The 24,934-nt window shown below is 32.2% G+C and overlaps 1 protein-coding gene across 4 annotated transcripts in view; it reads left to right on the forward strand.

Moving 5' to 3' along the window:
- Positions 1–4,567: 4,567 nt before the first annotated feature.
- LOC127712258 (uncharacterized) overlaps positions 4,568–24,934 on the forward strand; it is a 44,342-nt gene continuing 23,975 nt past the window's right edge. Inside the window, exons 1-2 of one of the 4 annotated variants that reach the window (XM_052218603.1) lie at positions 4,568–4,721; positions 6,385–6,435. Coding sequence is in view for 2 of the 4 variants with exons in the window: in XM_052218601.1 (XP_052074561.1) it covers positions 16,062–16,189 (128 nt within the window). In the remaining 2 variants the exon portion in view is untranslated. Of the gene's footprint in view, positions 4,722–6,384; positions 6,436–15,596; positions 16,190–24,746; positions 24,829–24,934 lie in introns of those variants that run through there. The other 3 variants (XM_052218601.1, XM_052218600.1, XM_052218604.1) reach the window with 3 other exon arrangements.

The following is a 24,934-nucleotide window of genomic DNA, read 5'->3' on the forward strand; positions in this document are numbered from 1 at the left end:
ATTTAGACCCCTCTAACAAGAAATTTGTTTTGCATGCACACATATAAAAATTGCGGTTTTTATCCAACGCAATCATAGGTTTGAACGTTGTTTTCAATTTAGACTTGTATATATATCCGTTTATTTGGCAATCGCCAATGGCAGTCAGCAGGGTTTAAGAACATTTGTTGTTCGACCTGTTAGTCAAATGCGTTTTGTTAAAATATACTTTTTCACTTTTTTGGTCTTTTGGAAAATGTTGTTTGTGCTGTATTTAGACCACTCTACCAAGAAATTTGTTTTGCATGCACACGTATAAAAATTGCGGTTTTTATCCAACGCAATCATAGGTTTGAACGTTGTTTTCAATTTAAACTTGTGTATATATATATATATATATATATATGATCATTGTGACAGAACATCTTTGATAAGACCTGTATTTTGTTTTTTTAAACAACATTTTTATTTAGTCTTGTACTATTTGAAGAGTATTTAATAATAAGGTCACTGTAAATGCTATCTACTGTTAGTATTATTTATATGTTTTTATTCATACCAGTATGATTATATGTACTTTAAAGTAACAGTATTTCTAAGAATTGCTAAGCAACCATAAATCGTGGTTAAAAAATTATCAGTTGACAATGCAAATATTAGGTGGTATTGCTAAATGATAAAGAAAGCTAGTGATTTTTCCTAAATATTTGCATCCATTTTGAGAATGTCTATAGAATGAATTTTATGCATCAAATTCAGGGGAGATAAGTCATCTCCTACCATGCAGTTAACCATCATTCTAATGGAACAACAGTGTTCATCATTATTACATTTGCTGATTTGGCTATATTCAGTATTTTATACTGTTTTTAGATTTTGAATTTTTTCTCATAAACCAAAAAAAAATCTTAAATTAAACATGTATGCACTGGCTATTCCTTTTATTATTGCTGAACGCCCCTCCTTTTTTTTAGTATCAGGAATATAAAGACTAGTATAATAAGTGCATCCATCAAGTACTCATACACTTTGGAAGCACTTAATCAAAAGTGGTTGAATGATAAAAATTCCAATTCACTTTTAATATGTATAGCAGTGTACGTCAGCCTAATATTATATATATATAAAACTGTATTCATCTCATATATGTACTTAGAATTTTAATGTATGACTTTATTACTGTAATATACAAATCAATACCTACATAACCTCATCCTGTGTAAAGAACATTTATATCAACAGAATCAGTTTTGTATGTGTGCTATGAATTATAATTTTTCTAAATGAGAACTTTTTGTATGTTATTGAATATTAAATAGTTATTTTACAAATGGTGTTTATTGAACAGAATATAAAGATGTCCCATGGTTTATAGTTCAAAAAAAAAAACTTGGCAAAAATTCCATTTAAAAGGTTGAATGCTGACAAAGTCAAAAATTCTGGCTAGCTCATTTGAGAAAATGTCTTTAGTATAATTTGGCCATGTGAGCTATTGCCATTAATTAATGTCAGTCTTGATAATCCTCTGTCATTGTAAACATCACAAAATCATCTATCAAATCACTGGAAACTGAGACTGAATCATCTTTCTGTATTTGGTATAAAGTTTATTTTTGGTACCTACCAATCAACCAAATGGGTGAAATGGCAGCTAAATTTAAGGCAACAGTAGTTTACCAAAGTTCAAATCTTATAAATCCAGTAAGAAGATACAAGTCAATGTAACAAACAAACATTGAGGGAATCGCATCAACTCCAAAGTAGCAAGACCAGTCGCATAGATGGTGTAAGCATCTCTAACCTTTACACACAGTCAAAAATAGAACATACAGGTAACATGCAAGTAAATGTCTAATATCTGAAAAAACATAATGGATCAACATACATTCTTTTTCCGCCAAATTATTAGGATTCTTCTTATAGGAGTAATTGCTGATAAATGAAGTTTTTTACCCATGTTAGTATTTTTGGTAATTGAGAAACTAGGACAGTAAATATCATTAGTACACCAAAGTGTACAAAAAAATCAATATTACCAAATTGTCAATGAGCTCTCTAAGGTGTTATTGTCATATTGTCATATTGAAATACAAGTTAACCACATTTCTGTATGTTTTTCTTCTTTAAAACTTTAATAGAGAGAAACTGTAAACAACAGTAAAAAAAAACAGCAAGACAAGATCTACAAATAATTTGGTAGCCAAAATTGTTAATCTTGTTGGAGTTATTGTCCTCAAATGAATATTTTAACTCGTTCTGTTTTTTGCAATTATGTTGAAAACTGTAATAGATGAAGAAATTTGTAAACAGAAAAACAGATTTGAAATCCAAGATCTACAAAAAAATCAAATGACAGAAATTGAAATCAATTCTTTAAGGAGTTATTGCCCTTGAATTGCATGTTTTGATAATATTTTGCTGTTTTTGTTGGGGTTTTTTTTCTACTAGAGAATTTTCTCCAGAAACAAGAGGCTCCCAAGAGCCTGAATCTTTCACCTGGTGTAAAATATGACATTTTTTAATTACTTTTTTCCTTTATTGCAATCAGTATGTTTGCTTTTTGTATATCTTATTTAGCAGCAGTTTATTAGGTTTTGTATTGCTGACTTAGGGCAATAACAAATGTAAGAGGTCAAAAGATTCGTCTCTGTTTAGTTATGCGTATTTCATATTTTGTTGAACATTTTAAAGGTCGAAAGATTCTCTCTCAAAATAGTTTCCTTAAAAAATGCAATAAAGTAAAAATCATTGTTTAAGCCAATAACTTCTATATAAGGGGTCAAATTTAGATTATGCTATGTTGACTTATTGGTAATTTTTACTGTTTAAAATTTTTCTCTATCTGTTATAGTTTTTCAGAAATAACAAAAAAACTCTGAAATTGACAAAAGCAGGACATTTACAGGGCAATTACTCCAAAATAGGGTATTAGATTTTTCTGAAAATTATGCAGGAGACAGGCCACTGCTGATTAATTCACGCCTTTGTCATATTTTCTCTAACTGCTTTAATTTTAATATATAGGCTAAAAACTGGCTTTGAATTTGGTTAAAATTTACATTTCAGGGGGCAATAACTCCAAAATGGGTTGTTTTATTTTTCTGAAAATTCGGTAGGAGATAACCTTGACCTGTTGATCATTTTAATTCTGTCGAATTTTAGGGAATATAAGCCAAAAACTGCATTTTACCCCTATGTTCTATTTTTAGCAACATCAGTCATGTTTGTTGATGGATCAAATCCCCAGATAGACTTTTTGAACAAGATACTCTAAGAAACATTTAGGACGCCAAGAGATGACAAAAGATAATATAAATATGGCCTTCTAGAAATCAGCAAGATAAGATCTTCAATTGTGACTTATATCACGGAGATTGCCCTTAAAAGATGATTCTTACTCCTGTAAATAAAATCACTTTTCAATCATCTGATTTGACACTCTGATCAGTGCTGATCGTGTATTTATCAATCGTTGTGGTTATTATATAACAACCTAGCCTGAAATAGTCGTGACTGGGTATATCTTCTTTTCATGTCTGTGCAATTAAATGAGAGGTTGAACAGTCGGTCCAAAATCTTTGCACAGGCCTTATTTGAATATTTATTTTCATTTTTTTCTACAAGAATAAACACACTGAAATGCGCGCCTGCTTTACTGGTTATAATTGAATTTAATATTGAAAATCTTATAAGATTAAGGACTTACTATAGATGGCATAGACGTTTTGTTTCAGGCATTTTTGTTTGGATGTCCCAAATGTTTTCCAAACTTTTTGTTCCTAACGTACCTTATGCTTTTGTAGACACAGTTTTCCTGTAATCAATAGAATTATCTATATAAGTTCATGTTCAATTATAAACTTAAGTCCAGCTGTCCTTGCTCATGAACTGTTATGCCATGTAGTATAATAGACTAATAAACTTGCATTTGAACTTTGGTGGATAGTTGTCTCATTGGCAACCATACCACATCTCATTATTTTTATATTAAAAGATTAATTTATTCCCAGATGTGTTTATTTAAAATCTTATCGTGTGAATTAAGCCTCAAGTTCCGTTAGACAAAACTGTATTCGGTCTTCTCCCTCACTTTGGTCTGTGTCTATGGCTTTCCCTCCTTTGGTCATTTTTATATCAATTTGAAAATACGGAGATGTGGTTTGATTGCCTATGAAACTAATATCCATAGGAAACCTAAGGACATAGACATAAGCAACTATATCGAACTGAACGACCTGCATCAATGAATAAAACCAATAATGTATTATAGGCTATAAAGACCCGACATGACAAAATGTAGACAATCCAAAAGCAAAAAGCAGCGGTCGATTGTTTGCTAAATTAATCAACGAAACTCAACTACGACAATCAAATATAAGCCTATTGTTTAAAGTCTACTATGCATAGTCCAAATGTTTTTAATTTTAAATGTTTTAATTACTGCATATGAAATCCAACTGTGTAAATCATTCCACAAACTTATTAACACGGTTAGATTTAATCTGTCGTTCTATAATCTGTGTATTTGATCTTTGAAACAGATTATTACTTTTTACAGCTATTGGGCGTTCGTTTTGAAATCTCTTTTTGGATAATATTAATAAAATATACTGGTAACCAAAATGTCAAGGTGAGATGCTAATATTTGTTAGCAGTGCATCGTGCGTGTGAAATTTAGAAATTGTGAGTCAATTTTCATGATTTATATCAGGAACTGACTTTGAATTTGACAATTTCAAAAGGTAAGTTAGATAACAAATGTTTTACATTATACTAAATATAAATGTAAAAATGTGGTACAATTGCCAATGAGACATCTTTCTATGATTCATAGAACAGAGAATGAAGATGTGAACAGACCGTACAGCCATCAACAATGAGCAAAATTGATACCGTATATTAAGATTTAAAAAACAGATCTATATATGACAAAACTAATTCAAATGAGAAAACTAACAGCTTGAGATATACTACTAAAACATATGACAGACAACAACAAAGGACAATCATTGGATTGTACATGTTATAATTGACTTGGGGTAGGCATAAAAACAATGTAGCCGGGTTTAATATGTTTGTATGCTTTCAATAGTCCTCGTACATGTAACATGGGACTGTGTTGATACAACATAATAAACTGTCAAACTCAGTTGGAAAAGGGTAATTAACTACTGTGAAGTTAAAAACAGTAGCGAAATAAATGAAATAAATAAAAACACATAACAGGAGACTTGTATTTAAAAGTGAATTTTAATTGCAGATCTTCATTGTTTCCATTGAGTTCAGTCACAACTTCCTTACCCTTCCGGAGCACCCGAGTTCAACCCCAGTTTTTGGTCGTTTTTCGTGTTGCTGAATCCTCAATTTTTTGTATAGTGTGTTTTTGTCAACGCTTAAAATTGAGAATGGAAATGGGGAATGTGTCAAAGAGACAACAACCCGACCATAGAACAGACAACAGCAGAAGGTCACCAACAGGTCTTCAATGCAGCGAGAAATTCCCGCACCCGGAGGCGTCCTTCTTGTTTGTTTTTCTATTGGCCATGGCATTGTCTTTTTCCCTCGGCTTATGGTTTTGTATCCCCTTGGTATCATATTCTCGGGGGGGGGGGGGGGGGTACAGAGGCTTACATATTATAGAGCGCATTTGCCAATCATCAACGTCTTAGTTTTGACCTGCATAATCTTTTTATTGTAATATTTTGTTTTGTTTTTAATCCACACAAATGCAGAGAAATTTTTCATTGATGTCGTTAATGTTATCAAGCCTCTATAATGTTTGCTCAGTATATGCGAGAATAAGTTTTACATTATATAACACTAATGGTGAAATTGCTATATTCTCAACACGATATTACTCCTTGCTCCTCAAGGTAATCATTTGAAAACTCAGAATTAATTTTTCTCGTTGCTATTTGATATCCTGTTTGCCTGACCTTAAACTATAGTCCTAATTTCTGTGGACAATTGTTTCTGATTAAATTGATTTCTCTTTGTTTCGCAGTATATCAAAGAATGACTAAAAATATTCTAGTTCGAGGTACCACACTCAAGGCACTTTATTAATTATAATTAAAAGTGTTAATCTTTTAACCTGTATTTAATCCTTCTGTAACATTGCTTTTTAATCACAGTTGTATTTCTGCACAGTCTTCTAAAATTAACCACATTATAGGCATATATAGAACATTGCATTCAAATATAAATATACAATTGACTGAAAATCAATGGAAATGATATTTTCAGTTCGCTATCATACAGGTTCAATTAAGTGTAATCATTGATTGTAATCATGGTACTTTAATGTTGTAACCAAGGAAAATATAAAGGTTATGCTTTGTTATCTGTGGTAAATCTCATTTCCAATCTTTTCATTAGAATAAGTTCATACACATTTCCTTTTAGCTCAATACCAGCAATGACATGGGAGACAACTCTAGTTTAGGAAGATAGGTTGTAAGTCATTTTTTTTATAGCTTAGTCATAAAATTTGTCGTCTTTATTCGGGTACGAAAAAAAAGATACTGATATAGGTCAATGCCACAGGCTCTTGTCTCTGAGAAAAATATTTCACATATACCTTAATATAACACGTGTTATATTAAAGTATATATGAATTTTTTTTTCAAAGACAAGTGAATGTGGTCAATGCGACAAGAAATTAGAGGCAACAGTATGTTTGTCGATGTTCAAATCTCTTAATTCCCTTAAAAAATTCAAATAAAGGTAAAACCGTAAAGAAATGACCGAGACCGGTTGCGGCGACAGGGTAAGCGTCTTCTGCTTTGCAGTCATCACCCGCAATGCAAATCCACACTCGGTCAAAATGTCACAATATATGAAATAGAAAACAATCATTAAAGATCAGGCTATTATTTTGGTATCGAAAGATGTAAGACCGCAAAAACATATCGCTATTGAGTTAAGACACAGGCACACCGCATCGGTCAATGAATTCGTAAAACGTATGCAGTGCCGATTCCAGTCGTTTTCCTAATATACTGTGAACATGAACGAACATAAGATAATTATTGAGATATGTATATGCCAAAAGATGTGACAGAGGATATGTTACTGCCACGAAAAGGGCAGTTGACAATTGAAAAGTTGAAATCAACTAAGCAAGTTCACGATAGGGGCAACTTAAATCTACGATATTGTAAACAGAAAATGACATCCGCTCATGAGAGAATGTTATATATCAACCCCCTGGCTTTATCCAGCTCATATATTAAATGGCCTCCTTTGTGTCTTTTCTCTATTTTTTCCATACAAAATATCAAGTGAATTAAAACACCGATGTTTAACACCAAGTTGAAATAAAACAAGAAATAAAAGGGTGAAGGTTTGGTACCATTAAAACGTTTAAACCCGCTGCATTTGTTTGCACTTGTCCTAAGTCAGGAATACGATGTTCAGTAGTTGTCGTTTGTTGATGTGGTTCATAATTGTTTCTCGTTTCTCGTTTTTTATATAGATTAGACCGTTGGTTTTTCCGTTTGAATGGTTTTACACTAGTAATTTTTGGGGCCCTTTATAGCTTGCTGTTCGGTGTGAGCCAAGGCTCCGTCTTGAAGACCGTACTTTGAACTATAATGGTTTACTTTTATAAATTTTGACTTGGATAGAGAGTTGTCTCATTGGCACTCATACCACATCTTCTTATATCTATTGACACCCATTTTTGAAGAATTTATTTGGACCTTTTGATGTCATTTCATTGTAGTTTTTGATTCTTTGTGCTTGCTGTCTCATTGGTGTGTAGCACGCATAACGTTTTATTTATAAGAGACAAAGACAACAATTGAGACAGACCCATAAACATTTACGATAGTTTAAATTGTCCAAACTATGTTTATAATCAAGAACATTACAACATGGGACATTTTTTTCAGTGGAAGGTGTGGTCAGTCAAAATATTGAATAGGAGACGTGTGTAGTTAACACAAATAGTTTTCTATGTCAAATTCACTTTCCATTTACCCTTTACTTAGGTGTGCTTTGTAAGTATAAGAGTATTGTTTCGTCGCAACCGGTGGTATTGGTGATAGTACCATGATCAAATAATAAACTTTGGGAACCTACGATGGTAGAAATAAAAAGAGGTGAGAATATATTGGTCCTTTTTCATGATGAATATTTTGAATGTAATATAAAAGGCTTCTTTGTGGTCTCGATTGTACCAGGTGACAGGTATCAGTATCAGCCCGTACATTGTCCCTTGATATTCTTAAACAGTTCAATGTTAAAGTAATTCAAGATAAGTTTTAAAGTTAGGGCAATATAGACGATTGAAATTAAAACAATAAACAAGAGCAATGGAAAATGTCAAAAAATGTATCGTCTCGGGGTACATTTGATCACAAAGCTTCATTCATAGCACGGTGAAGGTATGTTTACAATAGAACGTATATTTAATCCCTATATGCGCCAGTCAATGTAACAAGCCTATAACACTAGGCAATATATAAAGACTGCTATATCATAGTTTACAACAAAGTAAAGTATTGTTAAAAGCCACTTTAATAGAGTAAACCTTGAAACAAGTGTTCTATTTGTACATAGTTTAGTTTAATTTAGATATATAGGAAGTTGAATGTGTATTTTATCAAAAAGTTGTTTGAAATTTTGTCTTTATTGACACGTATAGTATAAAGTCGGTTTAGTATACCGATAAATTAGATTTGCAGATTAAAAAAATAAACATCTGATAACAGCAAGAAAGATTCGGTGAAAATAAAAAGGGTGCATTTTAGTTTTCCTTTATAAGATAGTAGAAAATATGGAGGTTTTAGATCGAGGCCAATGAAAAAAAAGCATTGAATGTAATTTGTCATTGGGTACAAAACAGACAGACATCTCATTTTAATTCATAAAGAATTCAATGTAAGAAAATCAGTCTTTACTCAGATTTTGATAGAAAGGTTTGTGATTATATCATTCATATTCTGGAATTTGTGAACTGTTGAATATTGGTATCTTGAAAAATAAGGAGATGAGGTATGATTGCCAATGAGACAATTATCCACCAAAGTTAAATAAAGTGGGTGTAATTAAGCAATTATGGGCAAGCGTACGCCCTTCGACAATGAGAAAAACCCATATCGTATAGTCAGCTATAAAAGGCCCCGACATGAAAAATATGAAACAATTCAATTGAGAAAACTAACGGCCTAATTCATAACAAAACAATTAACGAAAAACAAATATGGCAAACATGAACCAACGACAACCACTAAACTACAGGCTCCTGACTTGGGAAGGCACATAAAGAATGTGGCGGGGTTAAACATGTTTGTGAGCGCTCAACCCTACCCTAACCTGGGACAGTGATGTACCAGCACAACATAAGAACAGACTATAAAAATCAGTTGTAAAAGGCTTAACTCATCAGACCGATACAAAAAAGGAAAAAATTCAACTTGGGTATGGTGTTGAATATCTCTGGAAGACATTGTGTATTGTTGTATATCTGAGCAAATACCAATTATATTGGTTTGCCGTTGCTATGATATATATAGTCTCTTTATAAATAATGAATGTCTGTATTGTACTAAATCTCCCCAAAACAACATGTAATCATACTATTGTACTTTGATTCAATTGCATTTTAACACGAATCCTTCTTCCGTTCGTAATAAAGACCTCAAATTAAAAGACAATCGTTAACCAATTATGTATTAATTACATCCGACTATTCCAAGATCTTCTGTTATTTTTGCACGTTTATTGTTTTAGAAATATCTTTGTGACGCAGTTTTGAACACAGGTCCTTTTGGTTTTGTAAGATAAGAATATTTGAAATGTTCTCTAAGATTATTCTCTGTAAGTTTCGATCATTTGACAGAGAAATATATTTATAATTTGTCTTTGTATGGTAAACAGAATGAGATACTTTTTGAAAACTACATATAATATAATAGCCATTGATTGAGCTTGTTCTGTTTGTTTTGGATGGTTTATATTTTAGTGTTATGCCAGTGAATGATTAAACATACTTTATATATCATAATGACATGGTGTTATTTCTTTAATTCAATACACGAGAATAAGATTAAGTACCTGTTGCCTTAAGGAAGATGGATGTACCATCGATTTTAACAGGGTATCATTAAAAGTGCGTTTCTACACGTCATGAGCACCGAGCTTACCACTGGTTATTTGTAATACCCATATTGCCCAATAATTAGTTTTCTGAGTATTGAGTTTATGTGCTATATTTCGTTTTTTCGTCATTCGGTCATAGTGATGTATTTCTTTCTTCTACTTACCATTTTTAGTTGTCTTCGTGATACCTTTTCCCCATTTTTAATTGTTTTCGTGATACCTTTTCCCCATTTTTTAGAAATCACATTTACCATCATTTATGTAGTTTATGAATTTTAAAAGGGGCGGAGGTGCCAATCGTAATAAAAAGGATCAACCGCCGTAGTAGAAAAAAAAATGAAAAATTATTTCGAACACAATTTTTGGCCATTGGGAGCACCGAACCCTCTCCTGCATCTAGAATTAAATGTTACATCGATGAGTATATCTCGTTTATTTGGTAGCACTATAACTCCAGTCGGGATTTTATTTTCGAAGTTGTCACATTTCTTACTTTCCTATATCTTGTCCCTTAAAATAAGAAAATACCAGTAAGCAATCAAACGCTAGGGACAGGCAAATGTATGACCAAGAGTATATACGAAAAGGCAAATAAGTTTAACCTATACATTAAATAGAAAATTCAAAGAGATCCGCTATTAAAGGGGATTGATTGATTGATTGATTGATTGGTGTTTAACACCACTTTCAGCACTATTGCGTATCTATAAAAGGGATGTTTTAAGAGTTCTTTGAACGACTTAGCAAGTAACACGTTGTATTTGGTGACAAGCTACAAATAAGGACTGTTTTATACATTTTTATATAGATCATTAATTTGAATCAAATAATTTAGACTGAATGACAAAAACATATTGTTTGGTAAAATTATATGTAGCTTGTTTCGCCAAAAAAAATAATGCTTAGTCATTAAGACGTTTTACAGTAATCTAAAGTAAAATCTTCTCCGATCATTAATCAAACTGTTTTAATCTGACATGATGACAAGTCTGTTGTAAGATCGATCATTTAATCAATATGGATAGACCCACATACTTCAACATGTCTTGTTTTAATATTTACATGTAATTGTTGAAGATTGCATTGTTATTTTGTTCAAGTTTAGCTCAACATGACATCCTAAATACAGCTTAGGTATGGTGGTTTTTTAATTTCAGAAAATCAATCATGTCATTTGAAAATTCGCCAAATACATACTGAAATGTATTCAGATATCAATTCATCATGTTTATGTTGACATTCTGTACCTCGTTCCGTCAAATTATCATTGGTTTAGAAGTAAAAATCAGAAAAGCACCGAAGTGATCTAAGCTTTACAAAGAATAACAACCGCATTGTTACGTAGAACATATTTTCAATGAAAATTGAAATCAACCGAAAAATCATTCAAAAATTCATTTTATATAAATTTGATACGATTTTATAGAGATTGCCGAGGTGAAAATCAATGATGAATTAGATTGTATAAGGTGTAAGGCCTCTGACAACCGTGAGAATATTATCAAATTACTAAAATATACTTGTGCAATATTTAAATTTCATTTATCCTTATAAATCATTGTATGTTCTTCACTAATACATTTATATTTGACCAGTTACTCAGAAATAAGCTTATCAACTTACACGATGCGATGAAAATATTTGCATGGTATGAATACAAATCCACTGTAAAAATATGACTAAAAAGGGGGGGACTCCTCAAAGATAACAGGCTTATAATTCGTACGTCAGACGCACGTTTCGTCTACAAAAGACTCATCAGTGACGCTCGAATCAAACAATTTGAAAAGCCAAATAAAGTACGAAGTTGAATACCAAGGGGCAATCAAAAGTTCCGAAAGGTTTTGTCAAAAATACCAAGGGGCAATCAAAGTTCCGAAAGGTTTTTTCAAAGATACCAAGGGGCAATCAAAAGTTCCGAAAGGCTTTGTCAAAGATACCAAGGGGCAATCAAAAGTTCCGAAAGGTTTTGTCAAAGATATCAAGGGGCAATCAAAAGTTTCGAAAGGTTTTGTCAAAGATATCAAGGGGCAATCAAAAGTTCCGAAAGGTTTTGTCAAAGATATCAAGGGGCAATCAAAAGTTCCGAAAGGTTTTTTCAAAGATACCAAGGGGCAATCAAAAGTTCCGAAAGGTTTTGTCAAAGATACCAAGGGGCAATCAAAAGTTCCGAACGGTTTTTTCAAAGATACGAAGGGGCAATCAAAAGTGCCGAAAGGTTTTTTCAAAGATACCAAGGGACAATCAAAAGTTCCGAAAGGTTTTGTCAAAGATACCAAGGGGCAATCAAAAGTTTAGAAAGGTTTTGTCAAAGATACTAAGGGATAATCAAAAGTTTCGAAAGGTTTTGTCAAAGATACCAAGGAGCAATCAAAAGTTCCGAAAAGTTTTGTCAAAGATACCAACAGGCAATCAAAAAACCATAAGTTGAAGAAATTTAAAACTGACATCACAATATTTGTCCAAAAGAGAGAGAGAAAAAACAATACATACAAATAAACAATAGTCCACAAAATACACAAAATAATAAAGATTCAGAAACCAGTGATTAACTCAAACGAAAGGTTTCATTTCAATCCTACGGTGATTTTATTTACACAAAAACAGAGATGCGTAGATCTGAAGCTAATCCATTCTGAGAGTTTTTTTTTGTGTTGCTCCGTGTTGAAGGATCACTGTGACTTTGAGATGACAAACAGCAATAAAAAAGATGTTTCTTTGCTTTTTGTGTGTTTTTTGCTGTGCATGTACTGATTTTTTGTCATGGATGGATGCCCTTTTTCTATTATGGTAGGCACTTAACCTCATGAAATCATTCTTTTTTCTTTCCCGTTTGACAAACGTACGTTTAAAATAATCATGGTTGTCATTAAACCGAATACAACCGTACAAGTTGCATTTGAGTCAGGTCATTGTAAATCATGAATGTGCCAGTTGTTTTCCATTCGTTTGGTGTGATTAAGCTTTTGATTTTGCCATTTGATAAGCGACTGGCGCAGGCGCATCAGTTTAATATGTATAAGTATGTGGAGGTAAACAAAGAAACACATTGCAAGATTGTGGTAATGATTATGCTTGCCTGGTAAACACTGAAAATAGGCCAAGACTGGAAGCTAATTTATATCCCGCCTCACAAAATGCAGGATATAACTGTAAAAACCGAAAATTGTCGAGAAATAAATAAGCATGCCTGGCAACAGCTTAAAATAAATTCCGTCAGCGAAAAAAAATCGCCCCTCTCCGAAAATCAAAAGGTCGTAAACAAATCAAAAGAATGGTTTTCGTAATTACAAATACTAGTATAATATGATAAATAGATGTAATTTCCGTATCATCTTTGGCATCAGCCATCGAGCTTGATATGAGAGTCTCGACTGATACTTCGGCCAAAATGGAAAATTTCGTGTAGTTATCTTTAATTCATGACAATTGCGGCACATTACTATATGCATGTCTATGCAAGCCTATTGCGTGCGGTTGTTCTATGTAAGTTTTAATTAGATGCCATGTACGTCATTAATGTTGTTAAAACGAACAGGAGAAAAGATTTGTAATTTAGATAGGATACTTTTCAACTTGGAAACCTTAAAAAATGAGAGAAGATTAAATCACAAATGTGTTGGAGAAAATAATAAAGTTTCTTAAGTATCCGGTACATATTACACCTTGTATTTAAAATAGTTCTTAGGAACAATATGTCTTTGTACTGGGGTGTTACTCAAATATTTATCTCAAGGCTGACTTAGTGTACTGTGGAAGACTTGCATTCTTTTTAACGCAAATTATTTGATAGAAGTAGATAATCTATTTTCTCTACATAAATCTATAACAGTGTTTTGTTCTTGTTTGGTCATTAATTGTTTATAATTATACAATATCTATTTACTTATTGTTTACCTATGCTTATCCGGACTGTGCTTTGACTAGTACGATAATTCTCAAATGTCTGGGACACCCATCAAGTCTTTAAAAAGATCGTCAGACGTCAGAGCAATGCCAGACTATGCTTTGATTAGTTAAACCCGGTATTTTACATTTGTGTGTTAATTTATTTTAGTTAGGACAAACAATATCTATTCTGATGTATTAAAAATGTATACTGTTCTTTAAAGTGGATATCGTCGACGTCCCAAACTTACCAAGGAGATAATAATAATGTAGAGAAGTATAGATCTTTTATTAAAAAAAGGGGGGATCAGATGCCCTTTGGGTTGGGGGGGGGGGGGGGGGGGGTCGGAGGGAGTCCATGTACAATAAGTAAAAGAACGACAAACACCAACATAGCAAAAAAAAAAAAACAGAAGAGGAACAGACAAATTATAGTGTACAAACTTTAAAAACTTCTTTTTTTTTTACAAAAATAATAATTTTCCATGGCTGTCATTATGAAAACAAATTTACAATACATACAATCGGCATGTCCTGTAATTGGGATCGACCGGGATGATGAAGGACAGGAAATTTGGACTGCCATTGGAAGATAAGAGTATAGTTGATAGCGACATATATTTAGGCTTGCAATAGACCATCTACGAACCCTACATAGAGTTGTTGCAAGGGTTATTTGACGTGTAGATAGAGCATGGCACGAGGCATTGGATTAAACGTCTCCATTTTCACCGGCAGTGTCCTCTATTTTATACATTCCGCACAGCCAAAACGGACGCACAACTTTATCAAGAGTTTAACTGCCGGTCGGAAGATGAAAAAGGGATGAGCATATTTCTATATCCCGGTCAATCCTTGGGGTCTGGAATATTCAATGAGTTTTATATAATACATTTTATTGACAACAAAAACACAAGATCTTTGATTTACAATTCACAGCCTGGCATGTCGTATAGACACCTTTCTATTGTCGAAGACTGTATGTTGCCCTCTTGATGATGTTTGGTTATTTGTGTCGTTGGGTAGATGTCCCGTTGACGTGTACCCCATTAACCTAGGTACCTTTTGGTTAAACATATAGCTCCTAACGTGACTACGTAATTTTATTCCTGGCTTACAAATGATGAGGTTTTATCACAACATATCCTGTTAATCATTAAAAATAATTGTTGTTGATAAAAATCAATAACAAATTGTTTGTCCAGTTGAGAAAAAAAACTGCCCCATCTCGCACTCAATCACAAAAAAGATAAATGGTCGGTGCAGAAGCATGCAGTAATTTAATTTCAAATAGAAATCTGACCCTTCACGATACTGTATAAATTACTATTATCGCGTTTTAATATCATATAATTTTTACGAGAAACAGTATATTATAAACACAGTAACAAAAGACGAAGTAACTAACTGCACATTCTATAAAGTTTAATTTGAATTCTTTGACACAAGGCGTGGTCTTACGTTTATAACAGAGGCTATATACATGTTTATCATTGTATACTATATAATTTGAAGGGTGCTTCACTAAATGCCATGAAAGGTATTTATCGCTTGGATTTGTAGGGATATATGTTTGGATATTACAAGTAAACCATAATTACGTTCAAGTGTACAGTTATGGCTCGATAAATGTATTTACAACGTCGTAAAGTAGAGCTAAGTTCATCGCTCTAACTGATAGCAAAAGCTTCCGTAATCATTTAAATCTACAAATTAATTTAAAACTTTAAAATGCTGCTTTCCAAGTAGTATATGAGATGACGGATCTTAAATCCAATTGGTTCTATGTTTTTAAATTGCTGCTACTTCATTGAACTTGTTTCTTCAGGACTCCGACTTCAGTGTTTTGGTGGAGTTACACATTGTAGTTATATAAACACAGTTTATGATGTTGTAAATTTATTTTGCTTGGTTTTATAAACTTGACATAATTAAATGATTTTTATCTTATGATATTTCTTTGAAACGTAATCAGGGAACAATGAAGTGTACAGTGTTATCAGCAATAATTTACATGTTATGAAATATCAATTTTCATAAATATGAGATCATATTGAAAAAGTGTCGAATTACATTTCTTATCAAATATGGATGAAAGTTGGATCCCCGATATTACTGTATCGACCCCGGAGCTACAGATCCCGACTGTTATTCCGTTGGAAGGAATTCCACAAGTGGAGGAACAGTCGGAAAAACAACCCTCAGAAAATGAACAGTAAGTGATTCACTTTTTAACTTTATAGAATAAGATTTATAGTGGTAGGTGATAGAAATGTAAAATTTTCTATTACATTAAAAGTTATATTATACTTAGTTTTACTGTGCGTTTTGTTGCGAGTTTGTTTATTTTATATTGGCTAAGGTATAGGGGGAGCCGGGGTTGAAATCTCACAAAAAATGTTTAACCATGCACGTTGCATTTTTTGCTTTTAGACTTTCAGCCTTTGTTAATATTGTGTATTTTTTAAAATTTTGGTTCATTTGTATGTTTCGGAGCTTAGTGTGGCGTCCATTTTGCTGAAATAGTATATATTTTTGTTTAGGGGCCAGCTATAGGCCGCCTCCTGGTGCGGGATTGTCTCGCTGCATTGAAAACCAATTGGTGGCTTTGGCTGTTTTCTGCTCTTTGGTAGGGATGTTGTCTCTTTGATACATTCTCCATTCTCTATTCTAGTATCTGTTAATCGTGACAGCAAGTAACAAGTTCTCTCTTTTTAGTGTACTACTGTAAATTCAGATCATAATGTGTGCATAAATTGTTGCAAATATTCGTAAAGAGGATACCAATTATTCCAATTGTTTGGAATTCATTTCTCCATTTATAGCATTTATCATATAAATGTTGCTTCAGACATCTTTGCCAAAATAGAAGCACCTTGTATCAGTATGTGACAAAAAAATACAAAATTTTAAAGCGGTTTTAATTGTTTCTCATTTGGGTAATACGTACACGTATATATAAGAAAACTGACATAAAGTAAATCTTATATGAACATAAATTGTCCTTTTTTTATTTGGATATTTCTGTTTACAGGAAAAAGAAAGTCTATACTAAAATTTACAAAAATAAACTTTTGTTCCCTATTGTTAATGTACCTTTTGACCCTGTGTATATTTTGTAACTCGTTCGCTATGCCGTTGCAGCTAGACGCCCCAGTATCGATTGTATCGGTCCCTTATCGTGACGTCTTGAACAAAAAACATTGATGTTTGCAATGTTAACAGCAATATTTGAAGCCCTTTATGTCGACGATAGTTTTATCAATTATGACAATTGATACAATGCACCTGGTCAATTTTCAAAAGTATTTTTTAATCTAATGTTTCTAATGTATGATTTAATATTTGTGTAAAGTTTGAAAGTTTCCTTTTCCTGAATATATGAATATTTATATTGTTTTGTACAACGATCAAATCTATAAATATATTTTATTTGTTATTTTGATCAAATGTTCTGCGCTATAGGTCAGATCTGCTGATATGGTATATTTCACGTGCATCAAACAAACATGGTATATGTAAAAAATCTTTCTAAAACTGTGAGATGAAGAACAGCAATAAAAACGCTGTTCATTTGCTTTAAGTATGTTTTGTTGTGCTTGAACTGATTTTATGTCCTGGATGGATACCCCATATCCTTTCTTTTTTCTTGTAGTACAGCTGCCGATATTAGAGTGTAGGACGACATTTTTTTTTTCAAATTCATCAGGTTTAGAACTTCGAGCTTGCTTTCAGTGACAGCGAATCTGTTTGATACGGTATTATTGGTTTTGTTGTCTTGTCTATACTGTTGGTTTTGGAATCTGTTATATCATTGAAATAGGACTACGTGCTTGAAATTTAGTTAACACGAAACCTTTTAAGATATGAGCTCGCTGGTTGTGAATCATGACATTAATTTGATATGAAATTCAGTACAAATATATGATATTGATGTGTATGGTCTTGTCAATTAATGAGATAATATTCATTTGAAAAAAAAATATTTAGTTGCGTCAATGTAGAAATTTAAAAGTACATATACAATTTACCAAATCTTATTATCTATTTTTTATCAAAAACGTTTTTATATGTTGTATTCTAACTTATTAAAATGGTAATGGCCTTTAACATAATAAAAAAGTTGTCTCTTTAAAGAAATACTGTTTTCATATTTATACTTTGAAGATGTCTTTTCAATATCTATTAAATAAACTGGCCTTTTTAAAAGATAATTAAAATTGTATTTGAATATCAAATATGGTCGTAAAAGATAATTATAATCATTTATAAAGATATTTATATTTCTCGAAAAAAAAATGCTGCAAAATGTCTAAAGAGTACATAACTGATATAATAATACATATAGATTTATCAGTACACATTTAACGTTTCAATATCTTTAGAAGAACTAACATTGACTGCTATAGACTTTAAATAAACCATTATAATACTTTATTAGATATTACATAGACCACTGAAAGTAATAAAATACATGTTTTTTTTTAATTTCTTTGTTATCATACTATATTGAGTCAACTATGTTGCAAAGGTGAACAAAGTTATGGGTAATATTGTATAATTTCTACAACGATACTCCCAAAAGTGTCATAGGACAAGTTTCATATCAGGTGCTTCACCAGTGCAAGTGATGCATGGGTAACAATAAATGCGTTATAACAGTTTTGGCGTGATCGTTAGCTTGCAAAGAATTCCGCTCAAACCGGTTCTAGGGGCCGACTTAAACTTGGAGTGAGATGAGAGTTTTTGAATCGTGTTGAAGGCCTCGCTGTGACTTTGAGATGAAGACATGCAATAAAAGAGCTGTTCCTTTGCCTTTTTGTGTTTTTTTTTCCTGTGCATGTACTGATTTTGTGTCACGGATAGATACCCCTTTCTTTCCTTTTATATTTTATCTTTTGAAAAAGGGGGCCCCAAATTAGACAATATTTGGAGTGGTACAGGTAAAAAGTCTGCATTAATCATAAATTTAGCTCCATATGGGGCCCGTCCATCCTAACCCTCTAAATCCGCCTCTAACAAGAATTAAATCTTGAACGTGTTTGAAAATTTGGAATTTTGTTTTTACAAGGTAATAGTTTTGTACCGACAACTACTACCGAAAACAGACCAATACTAGTATTGGTGGTCTTGCTAAAAACATTAAAGGAAAACTAGCTATCAGGATATAGTTACACTCCTCCCAGTCGAGACAACAAAAAATAATAGCGTCGCGCGACATATGAAATACGTTTTTTTTTTCTATTTTGGAAATGGAAATTAAAGGTTCTTTACAATTGAAATTATTTGTAGAGTGCAAATATTTACAGAGTGGAAGGTACATTTACAGAGTGCAATGTACAATAACTTTGTGCTTTTCATGTGATATATTTCTTCTGCTATTTGTATGATGACAACACGTTATATATATAGTTCAATAGTCGTGCCGAATCATGGAAAATTATTAGATTATACATCTATTTTATCAATAAATCCATGAGATATCGCGGAGGGAACTAACATTGATTGACATAAGATTTATAACGGTGTTAAGTTTTTAGAAGTGAATGATTATTGACACAATATATGCTTAAATCCTTCTACCTTGGTTGCGTTGACAGGGAGGTCAGAGGTTACCTTATCTGGTGTCTAAATTTTAAAAGTGCAGATGCACTAGGGACCCTCCAAAGGAATACGACAGGATCATATAACATATCTGGAATCCATGTTTTTTTAGATTTTTTTAATTTTACATTTAATGTTCATCACAGTTTGTAAACATTTTCATCCGCCATGAACAAATGTAGTGGAATAGTTACATAATTTACTGGGATTATACTACCGGTAATGTAGGGGAATCCAGTCCCAATCTGACAGTATTGTCGTAAAGTTACCTGCGTATTTAAGACTGCACGTTTAACTCTAATTGTCTTTTATTGTCGTTAGGATGCTGTCTCATTAAAATATGTCACACAACTTCTTTTATTCAAAATTGTTTGCTTTTTTGACGATTGACTCCACTTTCACATTTTCAGTGACCTTGGCTTTATCATGGCGGATTTATTAAAAATTGAATAAGTCGAAATTCATTTCAGTATATATTGTATTTATAGACGCAAAAAAAAACAGATATAAGTAAAAGTCTGTAAATATAATAAATAAAACCGTATCACAATATACTTGTACTATCTGATTTCGTACAGTTATGGCTGTTACTTTTAGTCATATAGCTCATCAAGTATTCAAGTATTTATATTATTGCAAAAAAGGTAAAACCCTGACGGGTTAAAATGCAAACATAATATACACAAGAAACATACAATACATGAAAAAAGTGCTAAACAAGTCAAGTTAATATTAATAATATACATATAAGTATATAGGTAATTGACCAATGTGGACCTTATTTTCGCAATTCCATGTATTGCTTTATATAGCCTACGACACTAGACAAAATATCTTTATTGGGATCTAAAATAGTTTTAAGTTTAGAGTTTGAGTCAAGCTGGTTAAAATTAGGATAATGTGTTTTCATTTTCCAAGTTATATATCATTTACTTTTAAATTTATAGGTTTGAGCTATTAAATCACACGTACACCAAATTTATAAAGTGTTACTTCAATTTAAGAATACCGTTGGCAATTATATGAATTTCCATCGAAAATGATCGTGAAAATAACACAATCTTGTTAAAAGCTCAAAGATCTATTGTTTCGGTCCATATTAATGTTCACAAACATTTCGTACTACGGACAACAAATGATTAAATGTTACGTTATAGACATATAGAAGACGTTATCTGTAGGCTTTTAATACCATAGGTATTAGTTTTGATATTCATAATTTTATGAGATTTTATGTATCGTTTTTTATTAAAGTCTAAATTCCGTGATTAAAGAGATAAAACACGTTGTATGATAGTTCATAGTAACGTAAGCTCGTGCGTTTACATTGCTACATTAAAGAGTAATACATACAGAAACTGTTTATTACAGCATTGTATCTGATGATATTGTCAAAGGTTAGTCAAATTAATAGTAACACATTTAAAACTACATTTTTTGCAAAAAAACGGAAATTTAAACTATCATGTTTTAACTAAATTTATGATCGTTCACCATACTGCATTTCACGCGGACTTTATCATACGAGGAAACAAATACAAATATATTTGTTTTTTATTCACGTGTTTGCATTGTAAATTCTTTGAATTAGAAACCTCTGACTGCGTTATCCGAACTATTTTAAGTTTTGCAAGTTGAGATAAATTTACAAGTTGTCGGGTGCCAACGTGACTTAGATTACCATCAAAGAATATTTGTGTGACAGATTGACGTTTTATTTTACGTACACATTATCCCGTCATCCTTTCCTTCATTTATTATTTCTGACCGAATGTCTCGTCATTGGAACACACGACGGGTGATAGATATACTTTGGAGCAGGAGACTGCTCACTCTTCAAAAACACTTAATACAACATTAGCATTTATCTTGTTGCTCAATTTATGTAATTAATGTTATTTTTAATTAAGTATTTACCGGGCTTCTTGTTACTAAATTTTGGTTGTGTTTTGTATACTATTGTTTGTTTTTATTATCGTTTTTCGTTTTTTTTTTGGCTCTGGCATTGTCAGTTTGTTTTTGACTATTGAATTTCCCTTCGGTATCTTTCGTCTCTCTTTTGTAATTCATGTTCGATAAATTTGATAGGCTGAGCTGAGCTATATATTAGGATGCTAAGTTTTGTATGTTTGTGTGTGTGTTTAGTGTCGAATTGTATTTTTATTTTCGCCCTAGTTCACCTCACTGTCATTACATAACAAATTATTTACAGCATTGTCAGTTATGACACTTTTTACAAATGTCACGTTGTTCTGTAAACTCAAACTAATTAGGTAACAAAATAGTCCAGGTTAAGTACCTTCAAATGTAAAAATGTTTGTTTAACTAACAATAGTAGCCACAAAAGTTAATCATTGAAATAGTCTTCAGTGTTTGTTTAACTTTCTCAAACTGTAGTGCTTCCAGTATACATACTTTAATTATAGTTTGTATAATATAGACTTAGGAAATATTAGCCTTTTTATACCGAATACCAGATCATTATTTTGTATTTAACTTTTGATATTACCACGAATTCAAATATTGCCTTTCATATACAAAGTAAATAATAGTTATCATTATGAGTGGTTACCATGAACAACACCTTGTCTAATAATAATACAACAGGGAATGGATACATGGCGGGGGAAAGTTTACATCTCGTCGTACTGGTAAGGAATATAACATTATCATTTTACCAAAATATATTTTTAGTGGTCATATCGATTTTTTTTATCAATTTGCTGAATGTTTTATTGCTTGTTTACGTTTTAGATTCCTTTAACGCGTAAGGGTACACACATACATTTCAAATAAAGTCCAATCCATTAATAATTCAACCTAATAAATAGGCATACACAAAACTGCAAGACAGCAACACAACAACAAAATTTTTTTTTAATAATAGACCCCTGAAGAGTATTTGTGTAACTATCAAATATAACAACATCGAGATTTTGACTCTATATCTATTGGACAGCAACCCAAAGGCACAGCTATTGAGTAAAATTTCTATAGTTTGTTCTTATGTTGTGCTGTTATACCACTGTTCCAGGTTAGGGGAGGGTTAACGCACCTGCAAACATGTTTTACACCGCCCAATTCTGCATGTGCCTGTCGCAAGTCAGGAGCTTGTAATTCATTGGTTGTCGTTTGTTGCTGTTTATCATATTTGTTGTTTATTGTTTTATTACATAAATCAGTTCGTTAGTTTTATCATCGGGGAGTTGAATTGTTTTACATTTGTCATTTTGGGGCCTGTTATAGTTTGTTATGCGGTATGGATTTTGCTCATTGTTGAAGGTGATACGGTGACCTATAGTTGCTAACCGTCTATGTCATTTGTTCTGTGGCGGAGAGTTGTCTTTTTTTTGCAAGTATCTCATCCTGTCTTTTTTTTACTCAAAACTCCTGTCCTGCCTATTTTTTTCAAATTTCATCCTAGCCCCCCCCCCCCCCCCCCTAAAAATCAAATGGTAGCTCCCTTAACATTATACAGAACAACGTTTAAAAAAAGGCAGGTTAGAAAAACAGCACTTAACTCCGAGGCTATCACACTGATAACAACAATAACACGTGTACGAATGAAACAATACCTGATACTATAGATTATCGTTGGTCATCTCAACGAGATTGATGTTCTCGCTTGAGCCGGTACGGCGAAAGTGAGAAAAGCAGTCGAGTTGAGATGACCAATGATAATCTGTTTATCGCTATTTTACCTATGGCGACGTTGTTAATTTCATTGACAACGCCACGTACGCCCTTAGTTTCTAGCGATCATTTTTCATATCACACTACTGTGCTGAGAAAGGAAATTATCTGTCAGTAAGATCAAAGGACAATTTCGTAAAATAGCGATAAGCCATAATTATCTCGGAGTCTTTCTAAAACCATGCTAAAAATTGCTAACTTGCTAATATATAAACTAGGTAGTAATACACTTCATATTAGCGGATTCGCGTCACAACATCATCTTCAGCTTTCCGTTCATCTAAGAATAACGCCGTCATTAATATCTGTTCACAACTGTTAGTTCATGATTGTCAAGTTCTACCGTTTAGATTGCTGATAAATTGTCCCCGTGTGTTATAAAGTTTAAGTCTTATAGAAACACCAGGAGATAGATGCCAATATCGCATACCTGTAAGTTCAGTATCGCTTTCATTTTTTTAGTTAAGTTTTACTGCTTAAGCAAATTTACAGGTTGCAATGTATAAATAAGTAATCAATGTAAATAAAATAAATGTCCATAAAAGGGGATCGAACTTCGATAACGAATAAATTTAATTGTATTTGGGAAAAAAAAAAAAACACACAACATGATAACTACTAGCTTACACGTTGCAAACGAACATAAAAAAAAATTTTGTTTGTCACCGTTTGATTTAAATTCATAAAAACCGTCGTTGTCTTCGTCGTCATCATCATCCATTTTGATTTTAGGTATTTTCTTATTTCTTCCCCAAATCTATGAATACGAATCAAATTAATTGTAAATGTCCATGTGTTTTTTTGGTTTAATTGCTGTTTAAAGGTTACTGTGTCGTTGACTGATTGTTATAAGCATACATATAATCACTTAAAATTGATCCCTTATCCATCCTGTCCTTAATTGACCCATTATCCATTCTGTTCTTAATCTATAATGGAACTTCATTCATTTGTTTAATTGTTTTTTTTTATGGAGTTTTTGAAGTCTTTTAATTGTTGGTTCGAAATATGCCACACAGATCAATTTTTTCTTTCAGCCTGAATAAAAGGATATCATTTAACTAAATGTGTTTAATATTTAGAACTAATTAATCCTTAGAAAAAGTTGCAAGAGGACTCAATTAACGGATATGTATATTTTTTACTCACTGTAATTTAATTGCTTTTTTCGTATTTCATATAAAATTCAGTATACGGATGGTTCATATGCATTGTATACAGCACATTATTGGAAAAATGCAAATCCGTTAACTGTGGTTGCAATGTTCCACACTAAGAGTTGCTGCAAGCGTGGTTCGAACATTTTAAAGTATCAAAGATATAGAAAAAAAAATCCAACCCATTTCATTATAACTAGCATATCAGCTCTCGTAGAGATACTAAGGTAAAGTGTGACTTTACCTCGCTTTTCCCTTCATTCATTCAAATTTGAACACAATGTCAAGTTCATTGCATTCTGTAGGTGAAAACCCGGAATTAAAAAGAAAATAACTATGAATGATATAACGTGTTTTTACAACGGGGTAATGTAATATAACAAGACGTACGTTTGTTTACGTAAGTAGATATGGAAATCATTTAATTCTTTGTATTTTTATTAATTTTGTTTAAGTTGAATTGACATCCTGTACCTCTAGATTACAATTTGACATTTGAATGATAT

This window comes from Mytilus californianus, unplaced genomic scaffold (assembly GCF_021869535.1).
Source record: "Mytilus californianus isolate M0D057914Y unplaced genomic scaffold, xbMytCali1.0.p SCAF_8, whole genome shotgun sequence".
Classification (NCBI taxonomy): Eukaryota; Metazoa; Mollusca; class Bivalvia; order Mytilida; family Mytilidae; genus Mytilus; species Mytilus californianus.